At 38.7% G+C, this 21,254-nt stretch overlaps 1 protein-coding gene across 1 annotated transcript; it reads left to right on the top strand.

The window, feature by feature from the left end:
- Window positions 1-1,384: 1,384 nt before the first annotated feature.
- On the top strand, window positions 1,385-10,568 carry LOC143401059 (olfactory receptor 7E178-like). Its single transcript, XM_076858066.2, has 2 exons — window positions 1,385-1,564; window positions 9,576-10,568. Exons 1-2 carry the CDS (start codon window positions 1,385-1,387, stop codon window positions 10,566-10,568), a joined length of 1,173 nt encoding a protein of 390 aa, XP_076714181.2.
- Window positions 10,569-21,254: the final 10,686 nt, after the last annotated feature.

Below are 21,254 nucleotides of genomic sequence, written 5' to 3'. Positions count from 1 at the left end.
TTGAGTTAATTTTTGTGCATGAAACATAGAGCTCTATCTTCATTCTCCTACATATGGATATCCAGGTTTCCCAGTACCATGTATTAAAAGCTTATCTTTTCTTCAATGTATGTTTTTGACAACTTTTTTAGGACATATTGAGCATCAGATGATTGTACATTTGTCAGTTTGTTTCTGGGCATTCTATTCTATTCCAATGGTCTTTGTGCCTCTTTTGATGCTAATAACATGCTGTTTTTGTTACTACAGATCTGTAGTTTAATTTGAGGTCTTGTATTGTGATGCCTCCAGCATCACTCTTCTTATACAGCATTACTTTTTCAAAGTACTTCTAACATATCACTATTATCATTGACACCTATACCAGATATCTAGTCCATGATGTAAGTGATAATGTGCAGTTCAATAAATCATATTTATTTAAATTTGACTCTTTCTAAGCCAAGAATAGAAGTAATATATTGGATGACTTTTAAAAGATAAGCAATGCATGACTGAGTACTTCCATCCATGAAGGTGGGAAATCATGCAGGCTAGGACCCTTGGAGAAAACTAGCCCATAAGAATCTGTCCTGGTTGTGAAGAAACAACTTAATTTAGTCATTAGATTATGCAGCTCTCTGGTTTTTTTGTAACATGTACATATTCTACTATATTCTGCATCAAGAAATTTGCACCACTATCTTAGAATATAATAGATATGTGCTTTTTAATTCCCTTTAATTAAAATATTTTTTTCCTTCTTGAAAGAGGGAAAGATATTTCTTATACTTTTTCTTTCCTAGAGAAGAGGCTGCATGTTGCTGTGCTTGTAGTCTTGTTATGTCTTGTGTCCTGGTCTTCCAATATTGTTCAGTTGAATGTCTCTAAGGTAGGGGGGTTGGCAGGGTGCAGTGGCACAACCTTGTGATTCCCATCTCCTCTGAGGCAGGAGGATAGAAACTTGGAGATCAGCCTGAGTATCTTAGTGATACCCTGTTTCACAATAAAACAAAAAGTGCTGGGCATACACTTCAGTTTAGAGCAATTGCCTACCATTGAAGAGGCCCTGGGTATCTCCTGGTACTTAGAAAATAAGTACATGTATACAGAAGGAATTGAACAATACAGAAAACAGTAATAAATGTTGCAAGATTAGGTTTCTCACAAATGTTAAATATTAATGAATCAAGTCTGAAAAATTTAATCATAAATATTTGAATTAAAAATATACACAGTAATGGAGCCTGATACTTTATTTCCTTTTTCTCCTACTTTCTTTCCATTTCAAAGGTATCTGACCAATAAAGAGCAACACAATCTAACATGTGTCTCATAATTCCAGCTCATGGGACTCTGAAATGATCCAGACCTGCAGTCTGTCCTCTTTGGGCTGTTCCTGTCCATGTACCTGGTCACAGTGCTTGGGAACCTGCTCATCCTGGCCGTCAGTTTTGAGTCCCACCTCCACACCCCCATGTACTTCTTCCTCTCCAACCTGTCCTTGGCTGACATTGGTTTCATCTCCACCACGGTCCCTAAGATTCTGGTGAACATCCAAACTCACAGCAGAACCATCTCTTATGTGGGTTGCCTAACACAGATATCTGTTTGTATAATTTTTGGATGCATGGATGATCTGCTTCTGACTGTGATGGCCTATGACCCTTTTGTGGCCATCTGTCACCCCTTGCACTACTCAGTCATCATGAGTCCTCGCCTCTGTGGCTTTCTAGTTTTGGTGTCTTTCCTAGTTACCCTCTTTGAATCCCAACTGCACAATTTGATTTCATTACAGATTACCTGATTCAAAGGTGTAGAAATTGCAAATTTTTTACTGTGATCCCTCCCAGGTCCTCAGTCTTTCCTGTTCTGTCAGCTCCACTAATATCATAGTCATGTATTTCGTTGGTGCCATATTTGGCTTTGTTCCCATCTCAGGGATCTTTTTCTCATACTATAAAATTGTTTCGTCTATTTTGACCATCCCATCCCAAGGTGGGAAATACAAAGCTTTCTCCACCTGTGGGTCTCACCTCTCCACTGTTTTCTTATTTTATGTAACAGGCCTTGGGTTGTACTGGGCACTGCTGTGTCTCATTCTACTAGAAAGGGTGCAGTGGCCTCAGTGATGTGCACAGCTGTCACTCCCATGCTCAACCCCTTTATCTACAGTCTGAGGAACAGAGACATTAATAACACCCTGAAAAGGCTTTGTAATAGCATATTCTAACCTCATGGTCACTGACATCCATTTGACATGTAGTTTGGCAAATCAACTACATAACATCCAGACCTATAAATCCTGATTTTTGGGTCAGATTATATTTTGTAATATATCTAATTTCTTATGTTTCATACTGGAATGGTGGTCATCAGAGTTGGGGTATAATATTGATGAGGAGTTTTGAAAATGCTTATGAAGTGTCAGTTTGGGAAGATGAAGAGTGTTAGGTCAGTGGTGTTGACTTAGAACAAACCAGCTGCACAGGAAAGAAACATCAATCAGGTGCCCACAGTAACACCTGTCAATCAGTGGGATCTCTGGACTAACACCTGTCAATCAGCAGGACGCCCTGGACAATCCTGGAGTTCAGCCAACTCCCCTGACCAACTCCAATGGGACAAGAGACCCTAAAAACATCTTTTCCTGTCCCAAGCCCTTCCCTTTTTGCTGTAAACCCCAAAGAAGTTCAGTCCAGTCAAGGTCCCACACGGTTTCTCCTCAGATCCTTCTCCTGTCCCCTCTGTGGGTCTAATCGAGTTCCACCTGGGAGTGAGTCTCAAATAAAGCCTCTTTGGTGACCTTTTAAAATCTGTCTCCTTTGGTCGCTGCCCGCCTCACCTGATCTTACAAAGAGTTCTGGTGACATCTCATGGTGATATTTTTACAATAATACGAGTGTAATTGATGTCACCGTGAATGGTCAAAATTGTAATTTTCATTGTGTATATTTTTCCACAATTGCAAATGTGAACATAATGGATCTTAAATTGTTTAAAAAAAGGAAGAAAATTAATGACTATTAGGCACCAGTGTGTGTTCCCAAGTAGAGAAATACTCCAAAACCCTTTGTGGATATTCATTTTTATTTTTCTTTCTCTATTAATGTTATGAAGTCCTTAAAAATTAGACTGGCTTTGTTCCAATTTGCATAGTTTTGAGCTCTGTTAATTGAGCATGCAGTTATGTATCAGAAAAAAATCAGCCTGTGCCGTCAAATTTCAGTTGGATGGTTCTGATTCTGTGGACTTCATACCTGTTTCTTCTCCCATGAGGAAGATCCTGTCTCAATTTGCACTCATACCAATTGTGGACATTGCCTGAGCTGACATAGGAACTTGGCAGGGGAGGTTCATCAGACCTGCAGTCCTTGGTCATGAACCAGGAGAAATGCAGTGGAACTGAGTCAATGCTGCAGGGGATGATGGAGATGTCAGAAGCACTATTTCTTCACTATGGCATCGACCATAATCACTGCATCTTCAAAAAACTTGGTGCCTTGAATTTGCATTTCCATCCCTTTTCCATAGAACTAAAGTAAGTTAAACTGGACCCCTGGGCTCTATAATTCTGCTTCATAGCCCCTACAAATTCATGTGTTCAAAGATCATGGAAGAGATTTTTATGGGCATATAATGAAAGTGTGACACAAAGATAAAGGTGTATTCATGAATAGGACTAAGGCACATTTTAGAATTCACATAACTGTAAACTCCAGTGCTTTTGGGGATTCTTTATTTGAAAAATACCAAAATAGTCCAATATTTATTAAGTTCCAGACTTACATTGGGTGCCATGCCTGGTATAGAGATGGGCAGTGCTCTCCCCATTTTCATTAAACATATGAGCACAGAGTGGTGGGGCGATTTAACACTTCCAGTGGGTCAATGATATGAGAGTAAAATGTTCACATCCCAAAGGGCTATGTCTTCAGGAGCCAAATAGAAATATTGCTCAAGATGAAATTTCTTGGTGATTTATCATGGAAGGATGTTAATAAAGAGACTGCAGGGATATGTCAATTGCATAACTTCATAATAAGAGGAAATAGTTGATAAAGCTGTTTTTTTTTAATTTGGACAACAAATATATTTTTAGTAGTAAAATTAACTATGCATCAATTATTGGAAGTCAAATAAATATCCTCCACTTACATATAAATGGAAATTTCACTTGTGTGATATGGAGAGAGACACTAGAAGTTCTAAAGGATTGTTGTAATAATACACTGAAAATTTAAATCATGTTCCTCCATCAATTTAAATACTGTGCATCAGTTAAAGCATTTAGTATAGAGATATGTACTTTAAAGACAGAGTTAAATCTACATGTTGATGTAAACCAGCACATCTCAGGGAAAGAGGCATTTGTTGTGGGTTGGGAAGAATGAGGGGCTTTTAAATGAATATAAAGTTTCAGTCTGGGAAATTATCCTGGAAATGGATGGTGGTGGTGGTTGTGGGACCACATGAATGTAGTTAATGCCACTGAACTATGTACTTGACAGTATATATATATATATATATATATATATATATATATATATATATACAAGAAAAATAGAAATATAATATATATGTATATATATTAATTTAGCAAGAAAATTAGAAATAAAAATCAAATGAATATCAAAAGAAATGAAAGTCAAAATTATGCACACAAAACGTGTGCATAATCCTTCAGTCGAGAATGAGTGAAAAACATCTGTGTTTTCTTTTCCTCTTCCTCCATTCATATTGTGAAGTCCTTAGATTTTGTGATAACATGGATTAGGTTGGCTAATTATGAGCTCTGTGCACAATAATGTGAAGGTAGTTAATGTCATCAAAGCATGCACTGGATATGGTTAAACTGGTAGGTTTCTTGTTCTGTATATTTTACCTAAATAAAAAAATGAACATAAAAAAGAAGATAATTTTTTAAAAAAATAGGCATGAACATTGTATGACCTACAAGTATCTCCTAAGTAAAGGGAGGCTCCAAAACATCTGTGGATATTCATTTTCACTTCTTCCTTCTCTGTGAATGTTAGGCAGTCCTTAGAGATTGGGAGGCCATGGACCAATTTGGCTAATGATGAGCTCTGTATATTGAGCTTCCATGGTCAAACAGGAGCCAATAAATAGCCTGAGCCTGCAGCCCTTGGATTTGATGGTTCTGGTTCAGGGAGCTCCATGATTCTTTCTCCTCCAATGACTGCCTGCACCAGGAAGCTCCTGCAGCACACTGTGTCCATGGGAATCCTGAGGACAGAGCCCTGACTGTCCCTGGGAAGCAGTCATGGAAGGCTCTTCAGATCAGCACTTTTTGGTCACTACCCAGAAGAGAAGCAGCATAACCCAGTAAGTAGAGAAAGATCCCCTGGAAGTAGGAAAGACCTTGGAACTGTGAACCCCTCATTACAATGGCAGAAATGACAGTTTGGTAGCAGATGGGAAGACAGTAATATGCCAAGTTTCAGCTGTGGGGACTGTGAAGGATTGCATTTATAGTTATGGTGTGGGGATCAGAAATCTTATTCAAAACTTGCTTTGCACCCACACTGGTTCTACTTCCCATAGAAATCTCACCCACTATTCTAGAAAACCCACAACACTCCAAAATGACTGTGGTAGTGACAAATGAAAAGGGATGGCACTAACCAGAGTGGGCACTGAGATTGTGCTCTTGTGGCATGTTTCATTACAGGGCATCTTTTCACTTGTCCACTTTACAGTTATTTTTACAGAAAATGAAAGATTGTATTACATTTACATAAAATGTATTCATTTGTTAGGTAGAAAAGAATGAATCTGTGAAATGGGCTGCTTGATTACAGATATGGGCTTCAAAACTGGGAGAATCCTAGCAGGGTGTCCCCTTGGCAATCCCATCAGTCATTCATTTCACTTCCTGGCACTCTAGGAGGAGACCTCTTGCTCACTGTCCTCTTCTTTTTGGGAGTTTCTGGTGGATCACAGGGAAGGGCAGTGGCCAGCATCCATTATAGAAAGAGTAGCTAGGCTCATGAAATGATTACAGCAGGTGCAGGAACACAGTACTTTAGCACAGATTGCTCTCTTGCCTCCTCTTGCAGAGTTTCCAAATAGCTGACCACATTCTCCTTCAGGGTTGTTTGTCCTTATTCTTGTGACATAGATGGGTTGTGTCCTGAGACAAAGCATTGTCATCTGATAGAATTTCTAGTTGATGCAACTGTGTTGAGTATTGATTGAACAGAAAATAGGTGCTTTTTATAAAATTAATTTGTGAGGAATGTATAAAAAAGGGAAAATGAAATTTAGACGTCATTATTTATAATGACAAATTGTAGTTATTCTTATTTATAATGATACTTTCATACCATTCAACTAACTTATCCTGTGACCTGAAGTTGTCATTTTTTCAGTTTCGTGATGGGGCATTTTATTTTTGTCCCTCTACAAGTATATGTTGTGTATCTGGAGGAAAAAAGTCTCAATTCTGATTACGCAGGGCTATGCTTTGCCTGGTACAGAGGAGGCATCAAAAATCTTTTAGCCATTGAATTGCCCAATTCTTCATTCACAAAATATCTATGATATGGGGCTCTCCTGTCTGTACTTTTATACTTTTCAGGAAGGTCTCATAAAAGTAGAGAAAATTTACAATAGCATCTTGCTGTATCCATGTCATGGACACATAGATTGTTTCTTTTCATGGAATATGATCTACCTCATCCAAATTTTAAAATGACTATGGCAAAAATTTCCATGAGTAGGAAACTGGGAAAAGAGAGTGAAGCCGAAGGGTTAGGGTTGCTTTGCTGTTTGGAGTGAGACACATTTCAGTTTCACAGCCTTCCAAGTTGGCATTTCACAGTTTCATTCATCAATGACATCAACACTTCTATAATGGTGGAATTCCTAATTTATTAATAGAAACACAAGGACCAAGTGTTTATTGAATTCCAGGCATCCATTAGGTTCCACACATGTTGCAGAGATGGGTGTTGTTCTCCCTATTTCCATTTAAGCAGTATGAGTGCAGAGAAGGGGAGATATTTACACACATTCTGCAGACAGCCGCAGGACAATGATGAGAGACTAACAGTGTTGATTTCCTGACTTCCATCCCAGGGTCCCATCTTCTCCTGGAGAAAACGGAAAATATTATTCCTATACAAGATAAAATTTCATTGGGAGATATCAAGGAGACAATATTACTAGACAAACTGCAGGGCCATTTTGATGGTATATTTTAATACTAAGAAGATGCAAGTTTAATAACCTATTTTCTTATTGGAACACAAATGTAGGTGATTCATAGTAATAATATGGAACATGCATGATTGTGGAAGTCAAACAATAACCCTATCAACATACTATAGAGAGATTTTCACTTGTGTGAAATGAAGAGAGGCCCAAGAATTTTGAAAGAATTCTCATAATAATAGATATAAAATTAAATGATGTCCATCCTTCAGTACATCAGATGAAGACATTCAAGAAGATGTACGTACTTCACATAGGCTTACAACCACTTGTTGGTGTAAAGTAGCACATCTTGGAGACACTAGGCATTTTGTCACAAACTATGTAGATGACCTTTAGGTGAGTTCCAAAGATTCTTAGGAAAACTTATAAAGGATACATAAATTAACAATGTGACATGGACCACTGAAATGAAATTATGCTCACCAAATTCACGAGAGTACCTGTGTCTGGGGCACAGGTATGCAGGAGAACTGAATCCTGCAGAGACACCAAGAACCGAAATACCATAGGGAGGAATTAAAGTTTCTATGAAATGTTAGTTCTGATGCCAAGATCATCAGATATTTATACTTTAATATATGTGGTGAATATTATTGACATTAAGAATAGTTAATATTCCTGGATCATATTTTAAGTGCCAAGAAGTATTCTAAGTATTTTTCATATAAGAAAATACCAGCAATATCTTCAACTGCAGATGCTGATAAACCTGATTTTGGCCTGAGATCAAATTATTGGAATATACATAAGTGAATATATTAATTACCGATACTAAGAATCACTAGTTTATTTAGGAGATTATTTTTAAAAACTCTCTTACAACAACCATAGGAGATAGGTAATTGTTTTATCCATTTTGCAGATGATGATTCAGCCTGTTGTGTTTTCTTTCCTTCCTGTTCTCTTATCTTTTGCATTTTCCCAATTAAACCTTAGATCTGACAATTTAATGAACCCAAGTTTTCTTCATGTAGCTGAAGGAAGGGTATTGCAATTCATGCATCAGGAGAGATTGATATGAAAGTCTATTAAGTAGAATTAAGAAGGTGGGGACTCAGTTGTGAGCTTTGGATCTTTCCTTGGTTCCTACACTATGAATGTGAAAGATTACAATCAGAAAAATAATGAAGCAAAACTAGCAAGCTGGACGGAGTAAAGAACCAAGAAAATGAAAAAGGGCGGAGGGCTACTTTATATACCTTTTTTTTTTTAACTGATACTGTTTGAAATTTTTACAGACAAACCTGTACAAAGTTAAACTTTATTTTTTTTTTAGTTGTAGAAGAACACAATATCTATCTATCTTTCTTTCTTTCTTCTTTATTTTTATGTGATGCTGAGGATCAAACCCAGTGTCTCACAAGTGTGAGGCAAGGGCTCTACCACCAATCTAGAGCCCCAGCCCTGAAGTTAAACTCTTTGCAGACATTTATTATCAATTGCTTTTTAAAAAAAATAATTGAGAGGTGATTTGTGTTCTAATGTCAAATTTGTTGTCAGTGACACCATTAATGATATACATTCAACCAAGTTGATTTATCAAAATTTGAAACCCAGCAAATACAAGGATATTTGTTTTATATTACATGATTTTTAAAGGACAAAATTAAATCCATGAAGGACAGAAGTGAGACAGTCAAAGAAGGATGAAACTCATAGAAGATAAGGAGCCTACAATGTTTTCTGATTGTGAACCACTGACCTTAGTTTACTTATCAGATTATACAGTTCTTGCACAGTATTTTAAATCTTGTAAGTCAAAGGATTTTGTATTAAGGCCTTCAGACAAAATGAGGCATACTGTACTCTTTGTATTTCCTTTTTTAGGGGGGAGGTACTGGTGATTGAACTTAGGGACACTCAATTACTGAGCCACATCCCGTTTTTGTTGTTGTTGTTGTTTGTTTGTTTGTTTTGAGAGGGTCTCTCTGAGTTTCTTAGGATCTCGCTAAATTGCTGAGGCTGGTTTTGAACTCACAATTTTCCTGCCTCAGCTTCCTCAGTTGCTGGGATTACAGGCGTGCGCCATCACACTCAGTTTGCACTGCTTCTTAATATCCTTTTTGAGAATAAATATTTATGATATGGAAAGCTATTACTATTTTTTCTTAAGGGAGTTGGCTATTTTTATTGTGATCCTAGAATGTTCTCTTTAGTGCTTCTGATTTTCTAACAAGGTAAGTTGAATATCTTGAAAGTTGGTGTGGATTGAAATAGGTAAACAACACAGAAAGCAATAATGAAAAAGTCTACAGATTTGTATTTTTCACAACCAAGAAGTAGTGCTGATGGTCTGTGGACCTCAAATGTGACTACTTTAGATATGAATACTTGAATTTGAAGTATATAAAATGTAGGTGCCCATTTATGTATTTCATTTCTCCCATCCTTTCTTCTTTTTCAAAAGGTGTCCTAGCAATATAGAGCAACAAAATCTAACACGTGTCACAGAATTTCAACTCCTGAGCCTCTCAGAGGAACCAGACCTGCAACCCATCCTCTTTGGACTGTTCCTGTCCATGTACCTGGTCACAGTGCTTGGGAACCTGCTCATCATCCTGGCTGTCAGCTCTGACCCCCACCTCCAAACCCCCATGTACTTCTTCCTCTCCAACCTATCCTTGGCTGACATTGGTTTCATCTCCACCACGGTCCCCAAGATGCTGGTGAATATCCAAACTCACAGCAGAACCATCTCCTATGTGGGTTGCCTGACACAGATGTCTGTTTGTATAATTTTTGGATGCATGGATGATCTGCTTCTGACTGTGATGGCCTATGACCGCTTTGTGGCCATCTGCCACCCTTTGAACTACTCAGTCATTATGAACCCTCGCCTCTGTGGCTTCCTAGTTTTGCTATCTCTTTTAATTAGCCTTTTTGACTCCCAGCTGCAAAACTTGAGTGTCTTAAACTTTTCCTACTTCAAGGATGTAGAAATTTCCAATTTCTTCTGTGACCCTTCTCAACTCCTTAATCTTACCTGTCCTGAAACTTCCTCCAGTACCATTGTCAAATGCTTTGTTGTTGCCATATTTGGTTTTGTTCCCATCTCAGGGATCTTTTTCTCTTACTATAAAATTATTTTCTCTATTCTAAGGATCTCATCCTCCAGTGGGAAGTACAAAGCCTTCTCCACCTGTGGGTCTCACCTGGCTGTTGTCTGTGTATTTTATGGAACTGCCCTTGGAGTGTACCTTGGGTCAGCCATGTCATGTTCTCCCAGAAAGGGTGCAGTGGCCTCAGTGATGTACACAGTGGTCACACCCATGCTGAACCCCTTCATCTACAGCTTACGGAATAAGGACTTAAAATGCTCCCTGGGGAGGCTGTGTCGTAGCTTGGTGTGATCACAGGATCTGTGGCATCTAACTGTAGTGTATATTGAAAAATGCAGCAAAATTAAACACGTATTCTGGTCAATCTTGTTTCCTCAATAACCTAATTTGTGTAGTTTAATGCCTTTAATTTTTCATCTTGTTTCAGGGTGGCATAATAGTACCTGAGCATGGGGAGGGAGATATGGGAGTGGTTAAAAGGGATACAAATATTCAGCTTGGGAACATGAAAAATTTCTGGAGATGGATGGCGGTGATAATTGCAGAACAATGTGAAAGTAATTAATACCACTGAGCTGTCAACTTGACAACAGTGAAAATGTAGTTTTTTGAACTTTAAACTGTACGGTAGTAACAATGGAAATAGAAAGTAAATGATCCTTCAAAGAAATGAATAGAGTGAATAATACAGATGAGTTCCCTCTTCTGTAGAGGAAAAGCTGAGAAACATTTGTGCACATTCATTACTTCCTCTTGCTCCTGCTCTTGGTAAATCCCTATATACTGGGATTTTATGGACCGAACAGGTTCTGCCTATTGAACCTCCAGGGTCATGATTGTCAATAAATAGTCTGTTCCTCCAGTCCTTCAATTTGAGGTCTCAGGTCCAGGGGACTCCAACAGACAGACATGCATTTCAGGTACCACATGTGAGAATAATAATATCCACATTTCACTTATGAGGACTATGGGTATGTATGTATATGGTGGCAGACATATCTCCATGTTTGGTTCCCCCCCATACTGGGTGTACTCCCTATACACTATCACGGAGGATAGCAGGAAATACGCCCCTTTAGACTACTTTCTAAGCACTCCAAAAGGGTCACAAAGGTGTTGATGGTGATGAAGATGAGGGTAATACCCATAATATTGCCAGTCCTTATTGAGAGACTCCCAAGGTCCAGGCTCTGAGCTACATGTTCTTTGTAGGTTGATTGAATTCATCTGTAAGGTCTTCCACAAGATATAAGTGCCACCATATTTTATTTTAGGGAACACAAGGAGCCCATTTTTATGTATCTTGTGTTAGGTGTGTAGGTTGATTGAGCTTAACCCATGTTTGAATTGAGCTGAGAAGAGACACAGGATATCTGGCTGGACAGTCCTGCCAGGCTGTCTCCTTTGCCACCCAAACATCCATTTCACTTTCCTGTCACTCCAGGATGGGACCTGTTAGTCACTGTGTCCTTCCTTTGGGGGTTTCTGGCAGATTGTAGGACAGAGTCTTCTCCACCTGTGGGTCTCACCTCTCAGTTGTTTGCTTATTTTGTAAAACAAGTATTGGGGAATGCCTTGCATCAGTTGTATCAAACCCCCCTAGAACAACAGCTGTGTTCTCTTTGGTGTGCACTGTGGTCATCCCTATGCTGAATCGCCTCACTGTAGGCTGAGCAACAGGAACATAAAGAGTGTCTTACAGAGGCTGCAGAACACAGCAATATAGTCTCATTGTCAATTCCATCATTTTTATAGTTCAGGTTGTAAAAACCAATCATTTAGACCTGGAAAGCCAACCGTTTTGTTCACATTACTTTTGTACCTTCATAACTTGGCTTCCACTCCATGTTTCATATCTCAAAATTACTTCCTTTGTTTTGTCTTTAATGGAATTGTGTGAGCATTTAAAATCCTTTTCATCGTAAACATCATGACTAAATCAGCGTATCCAGAGAGCCTCTGTAATTTCTGAGCAATGACAGTGGTCTAGGCTGGTTTTGTTGGAATCACCTGGTGAGTCTATAGAAAGATCCACTATAGAGGAGAGGCAGGTGTGCCCATCTGCCAGGTGTTCTGTGGGAAAATCTGACTAAGAGGCTACTGGCTTGATGGGTAGGGGGGCCATACTGGAAAGCAGAGGGACATCTCCACCATCTTGGGGGTGCTTAGAGACCAATGTCTTGAAAATGGAATGGGCCTGGCCCTTTTGGGTCTGTCACCTACTTACTTCCACCAACAGAAGCCACCTGCCATATTCTGAGCTTCCCCATGTGTTCCTGTAGAAAGGAACTAGAGAGGCCTCTTTCCATTATTCTGAAAGGAACCAAATCCTCCTTGTGACCAGGAAAGTTGGCTCAAAACCAGATCTTCTCCAGTTGAGCCATGAGATGGCTGCAACCCTGTCTGGGCCTTTGGTTAGATACTTGTTGTGGAATATTTGGAGGGAGTAGAAACTTAACAATGACTGTGTAAAGATCAGGACTTTATAATATACCAACACATATCACTTTGAAAAAATCTAGAATTGGTTGTTATCTATACTGTCATAAAACATAAAGGGAGGGGGCAGGGGTTTAGCAAGGGCGGTGAAATGTGATGGACATCATTATCCAAAGTACATATATGAAGACTCGAATTAGGTGTCAACATACTTTATATATAAACAGAGATATAAATATTTTGTGGTATATATGTGTAATGAGAATTGTAATACAAAAAAAACAAAGTACATGTATAAAGGCATGAATTGGTGTGAACATACTCTATTTATAAAGATATGAAAAATTGTGCTCTATATGTGAAATAAGAATTGTAATGTATTCTGCTGTCCTGTATTTAAAAAAATAAAATCAATAAAACTAAAAGAAAACCCATAAATCACAATGCCCCAAATCCCAAACCACAGTAGTTTGAAGAATAAAATAGGAGTCTCTTTAGAGACAAAAAGAATCTGAATTGCACAAACAAAATTGCCTCAGCTTCTTTTCACAGATTGGATAAATTTCCTTTGTTTACATAATTCATTCAAAACATTTGCAGAAGAAAAAGACACAGGTTGATTTTTTCAAATAATAGTAAAACATCAAAGAAAGGATTTTACTACAAAATAGTGATAAATGTATGATATGTTTACCCTTATTTGGACATTACACGATATATATCAAAACATCATATTTTAACCCATAAATATGTAAATTTTGTGTGTCAATTAAAAAAAGAATGTGGAATTTTATATTACCATCTCTGAAACTTTGTAATGAAAATGCAGAGTACGATCAAGCTTCCTGATGAGAAGAGAAAACCCTGACTATTAAAAGATCATTTGCTTTTTTCTTCTATTTCTATGAATGCAAATAAATTATATTCCTCCTTTAAAAGATATGGATTGAGCCAGATATAGTGGTACATATGAGTAATTCCAGCTACTCAGGAGGCTAGGCAGGAGGATAGCAAATTTGAGGCCAGTCTAATGAGGCCCTGTCTCAAAAAAAATAGGGTTTGGAGATGTATCTCAGTGGTAGACACTTTTCTAACATGTTCAAGGTTCTGGGTTCAGTCCATAGCACACACACAATATAGATTGGCTGAATGGATAAAAAAGAAACATATAAACTGGCTGGATGGACAACCCTCTTCCAAAATCTCATCTTACTGGTAAAGAAACAAGAGTTTGAGCTGGGTATGTTGGCACACACCTGTAATCCAAGGGACTTGGAAGGCTGAGGCAGGAGGATTACAAGTTCAAAGCCAGCCTCAGCAACTTAGTGAGGCTCTAAGCAACTTTGGGAGACTGGTTCTTAAGATAAAAAGAGCTGGGGATGTGGCTCAGTGGTTAAGTGCTTCTGGGTTTATCCATTGAAAAGACACAAGAGATTGAAAAGGAAGGGAAAGGAAAAGCTATCCCACACCCATAGAAGCTGAGGGTACACAGGACTAATTATATTCCTGTCATATAAAAGAGTCATTAAGCCAAAAACTGTAAGAAGAGAAAAGGAATGTCATTCTATTATGATGGAAGAATCAACTCAACAAATGATCAATGATTCATAAATAAAAAGACAGCCAACACAGCACCACCCAAATATAAAAAGCAAATATCATATAGAGAGGGAGAGATGAACTCCAATACAGTAATAACATATCTTAGCATAAGAGGAACTTCAACACCACACTTTCGTCAATGAATAGATCATTCAGGCAAAGGATCAGCACAGAAACTTGTAGATTAAAACATGGCATAGAACCAGGGAATGTGCAGATATTTATAGAACCCTTGGTCCAAGAGCTACAGAATTCACATTCTTCTCCATGGCCCAGGAGACATTCTTCAGAATAGATGATATCTTAGGTCACAAAATAAGAGCCAGAACGTTTAAAAAATAGAAATCATATTTATTCTCTGTAAAAGATTGATGTCTATCAATAAGAGCAATGATACACACACATAAAAATACATACAATGAAAATGTTCTTACAAAAAGTAGAGTAGCAAAAGTCACAGGGAGGGATTGACCCAGGTTCCAGGTTACTGTGGACCCCAACCTCAGGATCTTCCTTTCAGAAACTGAATGAACCTCAAAGAAATATTATTGGGATTAAATAAAGTTCTTTATGTAAAATGATGAGTCCTGAACTGGTAAGCACTTGGATTTTCATTCCATTTCTCCAGGGAATACAATAAGCAAATCAAGGTGATGAACATTAATAGCAATAGTTTTTTTAAAAAATGTTTTGTTTGTTGATGGAACTTTATTTATTTATTTGTTTGTTTGTTTATTTATTTATGCTGCTGAGAATTGAACCCAGGACCTCACACATGCCAAGCAAGTGCTTTATCACTGAGCCACAACCCTAGCCCCTCAAGCAATTTTTTTAGAACACCATCTCAGCACACAATATAAGTGCTTTAAATCATGCTGAAAATCACAGTCCGGTGTGTAAGAAAACATTTCAAACTTGAAATTTTAAGAACCACATATAGAGTAGAAAAGTTTTAAGGAAATACAGACGCAGTTTAGGAGGAGGAAAAAAAAAGGTCTAGAAGAAAAATCATAGGTGCTTTGAGAATATAAGTAACCGAGCATGCCATTTAAGGGAAAAAAAGAGCTAGGATATTGACATTCACATCAACCTTAAGTGTACACACCATTCATCAAGGACAAGAGGCTGCTCTGCTGAAGATTCTCCCCAGGTTGCCTTCGTATCCTTCTTCCTCAGGCTATAGATGAAGGGGTTCATCATGGGGGTGACCACAGTGTACATCACTGTCGCAATTGTACTTTCCAGTGGAGAATGGGTCCCAGCAGAACTGAGGTAAACCCCAAGGCCTGTTCCAATCTACTGGTAAACAAAGAAACCAAATACATTTTCCTAATGTAGTACAGAATGGTTGTTTATAAACCACAGTCAACAGGTGTTTTTACATTAAAACACTAGAGTGTATTTGTGTTAAATTCGTGAATGTGCCAACACAATTCCCTCCAACTTAAAGCATTTGATATTTTTCTGAACACTTAGAGGGATTGATATATGAAAAGAGGAATTAGACTGATTACATAAGACATCAGAAATAATGGCATTATTGATAGATGATATTGTGTACCCTATCGTGAAATGACAAGTATAATAATATGCACTAATAAGAGATCACAGTAAGTCAAATATGTCAATAAAAAATAGGAAACATAATGAAAATTTCAATCAGTTTTGAACAAAGTGGACAATACTTTCTGCATAATAGGTCCTCAGTGAGACTATGTGTTCATGTGTCATATGTCACAGAGCCTATACTTTATAGGAAAGCATGGTGACAAGTTTGGGACTCACTAGGGTATAACATTCATTGGAAAGAGGGTCTATAATCCAAAGAGTAAGAAAAGGAAACAGAATAGCTGGAAGGGACAACAAAAGTTAAAATTCTTCCAAAGTACAGGGATTCACCCCATAGACAGCATAAACAGGAGACTTCCCCAGTATCATTGTGCTAGAAGCAAAGCCCAGTACCCAAGTTCTCTCCTGTTCTCCTTCTGACTCATCAGCCTCAGTGAGACACAATAATTCTCTCCAACGAGCATCACTGAGACTTTCTCTTCTTCATGATCTGTCCCCAGAAAGCCCCCAGAGGTTTGCACCGAGGCTGAGATCACAGAATTACACTTGAGGGGCAACTGGGCATGTTTATAGTTTCCGGAATCTCAAAGTTTAAATTCTCAGGGCTCCTCATTAATCATTGCATTGTCTTCCCATCCTCCAAAAAAATTCAGCTCCCGTGGGGTACCTTTGTACCCCAAGAAGGCAGAGTGGAAATTTTTCAGCCAATTTTGTGTCTATGGAGGTAACATAAAGTAAGATGAATTTATTTCCTTTGAAGAGAAACTGTTTTAACTTTGGTTTGATTTTAGAGTCACCAGGTTTTCTTTAAGCAAGGTTAATTTTCTATAAGGAACCAATCCCAAGAACAGTCTGTCTGTGCTGTACCTCCTCAGAAGGATATTTAGAGACTTAAGGGATCATTTGGTGTTTATAATGTTATAAACGGAAAAAAAAAGTTTTTTTTCTGTTAATATTTTTCTCAATTTTAAAATTTTTCAAATTGTCAGATAAAATTGTATGCGTCTATCACATATGGCATAATGTTTAGAAGTATTTTATATTTTGAAATGGTTGAATCTAGAAACTTAATATAAGTATTACCTCACACAGTTATTTTCAGTGGGGAGGACACTTAACATTTACTCAGCAGTGGTTTTTTTTTCACCATAAGTATATATAATTTTTATTTCTTATTTAAAAACAAAGAATACTTTTTTCTTAAACATTTTGGTATAAGGGTCAGCAAACATCAGCTAGCCATCTATTTTATTTTTAGGGTTAAAATTTTTATTGGTGAATATCAATTATACAAAATGGTGGGTTTTGTGGTGCATGTTTGCGCATACAGAAAAACATAAGTTGATCACTTTCGGTCCCCCACCTTCTCCCCTCTCCCCCTGATCTCCTTCCTCTACCTTGTCCATTATCTCTTCTAATTTAAAAGAGTCCATTTATTTATTTATGTTATTTTCCTCCTAGCTTTCATGGATTAAAGAAAACATATAATACTTTTCTGAGTCTGACTTATTTTTACTCAAAATTCTGGTCTCTATTTCCATCAAATTGCTGTAAATGACAATTCAAATTTTCTTTATGGCTGAATAAGATCTCATTGTGTGTGTGTGTGTGTGTGTGTGTGTGTGTGTGTCCCATTTTCTTTATCCATTCATCTATTGACAGATCCTAGATGGCTGATCCCATAACTTGGCTATTGTCAATTGTACTATAATAAACATGAGTATGAACGCAATTCTGAAATATGCTGACTTCATTTTCTCTAGATAAATAACAAGGAATTGCATAACTGTATCATATGGTAGATCTATTTTTTAACTGTTTGAGGAATGTCTGTACTGATTTCCAATTCTACCAACAATGAGCAAGTACTCCCTTTTCCTCCACATTCTTGCCAGCATATGTTGTTATTTATATTTTAGACCTTTTCCATTCTCAACATTGTGTGGGTTCTTTATCACTCCCCCCTTTTTTTGGTAACGGGGATTTAATCAAGGGATGCTTAACCACTGAGCCACATCCACAGCCCTTTCTATTTTTATTTTGAGGCAGAGTTTCACTAAGTAGCTCAGGCCTTGCTGAGGCTGACTTTGAACTAGCAAGCCTCTTGCCTCAGCCTTCCGAGAGACTGGGATTACAAGCATGCACCACTGTGTCCGGCTCATCATCCATTTTAGCAAATCCTACAGTAGTTGTTCTGAACTTTCACTGTGGAGAGATAAGATTTACCTGGAGGGCTTATTAGACACAAAGAGCTTCCTGACCCTGGAGTTTCTGATTGCATAGATTGGGGTGGAGGCCAAGAATATGCACCCTAACAAGCTCCCAGGTGATTCTGAGCCTGCTCATCTGCTGACAATGAGTTGAGATCCATTGTTCTTTGTGTCCCTTGAGTCTAGTTAAAGTTGTCCTGCACTGATGACTTCTGCTGGTCCCCTAATCCCAGTCCTGTTGGGTGCAGTGCTCTTTCAGATGGCCCCACGGAAGCCCCTGCTGCCCTGGCTCTTCCACAAGGGTTTTCCCAGAAGGCACAGGGAGACTCTCCATTCAGGGGATTCCCAGCCTCTCTTGTTAGGTTCAAAGACGCTGTGCCCTGGGACTCTGGAAGCTGACTTAAACTTTTCAGGACCTTACAGAATCCTCAGAGCACCTCATTCAATTCACTGTTCTAACAGCTTCCTGGTCTTTACACAGTTCTGCTCCCACAGGGTAGAAAGGGAGACTTTCTGCCACTTCCTTCTCCCTAAAGACAGCTGTTGGAGGCACATTTGCTTCTCCAATTGTTTGTCTCCTTTCTCGGGTCTGCTCAACCACTTGCAGTCAACAAGCTCCTTCTCCTGGAGACTTAAAGACAGTTCTTTATCTGTCTCCAAAACCGTCTCCCAGGGCCCATTAGGCTGCTGCTCTGACTGTGCTCTTCCCTTCACAGAGTTTAATTTCACAGACAGAGTTTCTCCCTGGGGGCTGTGTTAGTGCCACAGGGGCTCCCTTAGGCTTGCCTCTGAGCGTCCTGCTGCACTGACATGAAGTCATCACTCGAGACTTTGCCACTGCACATTCCAGAGTCAGAAGACTGGCAATGCCCTTCCTCATGGTGGGGGATGGATACACATGGTCCCCGTAGACCTCAGGGCAAACTACTGTGTCAGAAACGAAGACTTCCTGTGAGTTAGGTGAGGAGAGAGTGAGCACAGGGAAAGGGGATTATCAAGTACAGAAACCTCTCAAGACATGAAGCACTAACCAAAGGGATGGGATGGAAAGCCCAGGAGGGGATTTGTAAGAGGCTGTCACTAACTGAATAATTACACAATAATAATTTAAGTGGTGCTCACCGCTGTGTTGATGTGAATGGAGACTAATGTGGTCTTTGGGGACTTTCTTTGAGAGTCATGTAAGTCAAAGAGCATAAGGGGGTCCTGAGAATGAGAACAGCAGGGACATGGGTCAGATTCAGGCTGGGATACTCCTGCCTTTCCAACTCCCAACTCTCCACCAGGAAAATTCTCTTTCTCTGTATACAATTAATAAATGTTTACTACCACTAGTGGAGACCAGTGAAGACTGAATTCGTACATTTGACCTTTAAGAAGTGCTCTGGAAGCATCTCTAATCAAGTGTTCCAAGACCAACCTGATGCTCTACATCCTCCCTGGTATTCCTTTTGCTCTCAGAGCTGTACCTTCCAGTTAAAATCTGTAGCTCCATCTCCCATGGACTCTGCCCTGTGTGTCTGTGCCCTCCTCCAGCCTCCACTGGGATATCAAACAATCATCTCAGTTTGCTTATTGAACCATCCAATGATTAATTTTAACCATTTTTAGTGAAATGGGCTCTCACTATGTTGCCCAAGCTGCTTTGAAACTCTAGGCTTCAAGCAATCCTCCTACCTCAGCCTCCTGAGTAGGTGTGCACCAGCATGCCTGGCTATCCACCAATATTTTGTGAGTAAGTTCTGTGGCCTTAAGCACAGTCTCTCCATTTTACAACCATCAGTTTCCCAAACTTTTTCATCATCTCAATCAAAACTCTACATCTATTAAAGGTAACCCTTCTTTCATTTCCCCCACCTCTGGTAACTGCTGTTCCACTTCTATCTCCATGAATTTGAGTATTCCATGTACTCATTGGAGTAGAATCCTATAATATTCGTCTACTTGGTTATCTTAATTTTGGCATTTCAAAACCATTCCAAGAAGGGGTGGTGTTAAAAGCTCAGGAAAAAAATTTTTGAGAGGTAATCACTAACAAAATAATTACACACAGTTATTGAATCAAAATGGTGCTCACTGTTGTGTTGGGTGGTCTCAGAATCCAAGGAGAGCTTTGGGATTTCCTCAAGATCCACCCAAGTCAGGGAGCTTTATGGGTCCTATAGATGAGAAGAACAAGTTTATGGGTAGGTTTCAACTTCTTGTCTTTCTAACTCCCATCTTGCTAAGCAGGAACTTTATTATTCTATGTACAATTAATCAATTATTTTCTCCCATCAATGCAGACCAATAAAGACCAAATCAATATATTTGGCCTCCAAGGTCATAGCACCTTTGGGGGGTTCTTCAAGTTCCTCAACTTCAATGTTACGAGATTAAACATGATTGTTTTGTCTTCCCTAAGATATTGCTTTTTAAATTATGGCCATATCTTGGAAAGTAATGCCGTCAATCTGTCGCCCTTGGAATTGTTCTGCCTTGCTGGTTCTCAACTGAGCTTAGTTTATCCCAAACCCCTACTGTCTTCAATTTGTTTCCACCACAGACTTCTCTCCCAAGCTCCACACTCGAGTGGAATCTCAAACTTACCTCTCCATTTGTCTTATTTTGGTAAAATATGTGTAACAAATTTATAATTTTTTAACCATGTTATGGTTTTCATTGGTGCAGAGATTTGGGTGTATGACATCAAAAGCATTGGTAGCAAGAGCAGAAGTGGATCACATGGAGTAAAACATTTGTAATCTATGAAGGAAACACTCCAAACAGTGAAGCGAAAACTACAGAATAGGATAAAATATTTGCAAATTATATATCCAATGAAGATTAATACGCCAAATACTTGAGGAAGTTAAACAAATCAACAGTAAGAAAACAGATCATCTGATTAAAAACTGGGAAAAACCCTGCATAGACATTTCTCATGAGAAGATCTACAGATGCCCACGGGTCCAAAAAGGGTTGCTCAACATCAGTAAATATTAGGGAAATGATCAACAAGACCAACTTGTGCTCTCACGTCCCTCCAGTCACAATGGCTTTTGTAAAAAAGGATAAAGGGGAGTTTTGGCGACGACATGGAGGAATGGGAGCCCCCCCCAAACTGCTCCTGGGCGTGTGTGTTAGTGCAGCCCTGAGAATGTCAGTGAGCTGGTAT

Source organism: Callospermophilus lateralis, chromosome 1 (assembly GCF_048772815.1).
Source record: "Callospermophilus lateralis isolate mCalLat2 chromosome 1, mCalLat2.hap1, whole genome shotgun sequence".
Lineage (NCBI taxonomy): Eukaryota > Metazoa > Chordata > Mammalia > Rodentia > Sciuridae > Callospermophilus > Callospermophilus lateralis.
This window is presented reverse-complemented; position numbering and strand designations above follow the sequence as displayed.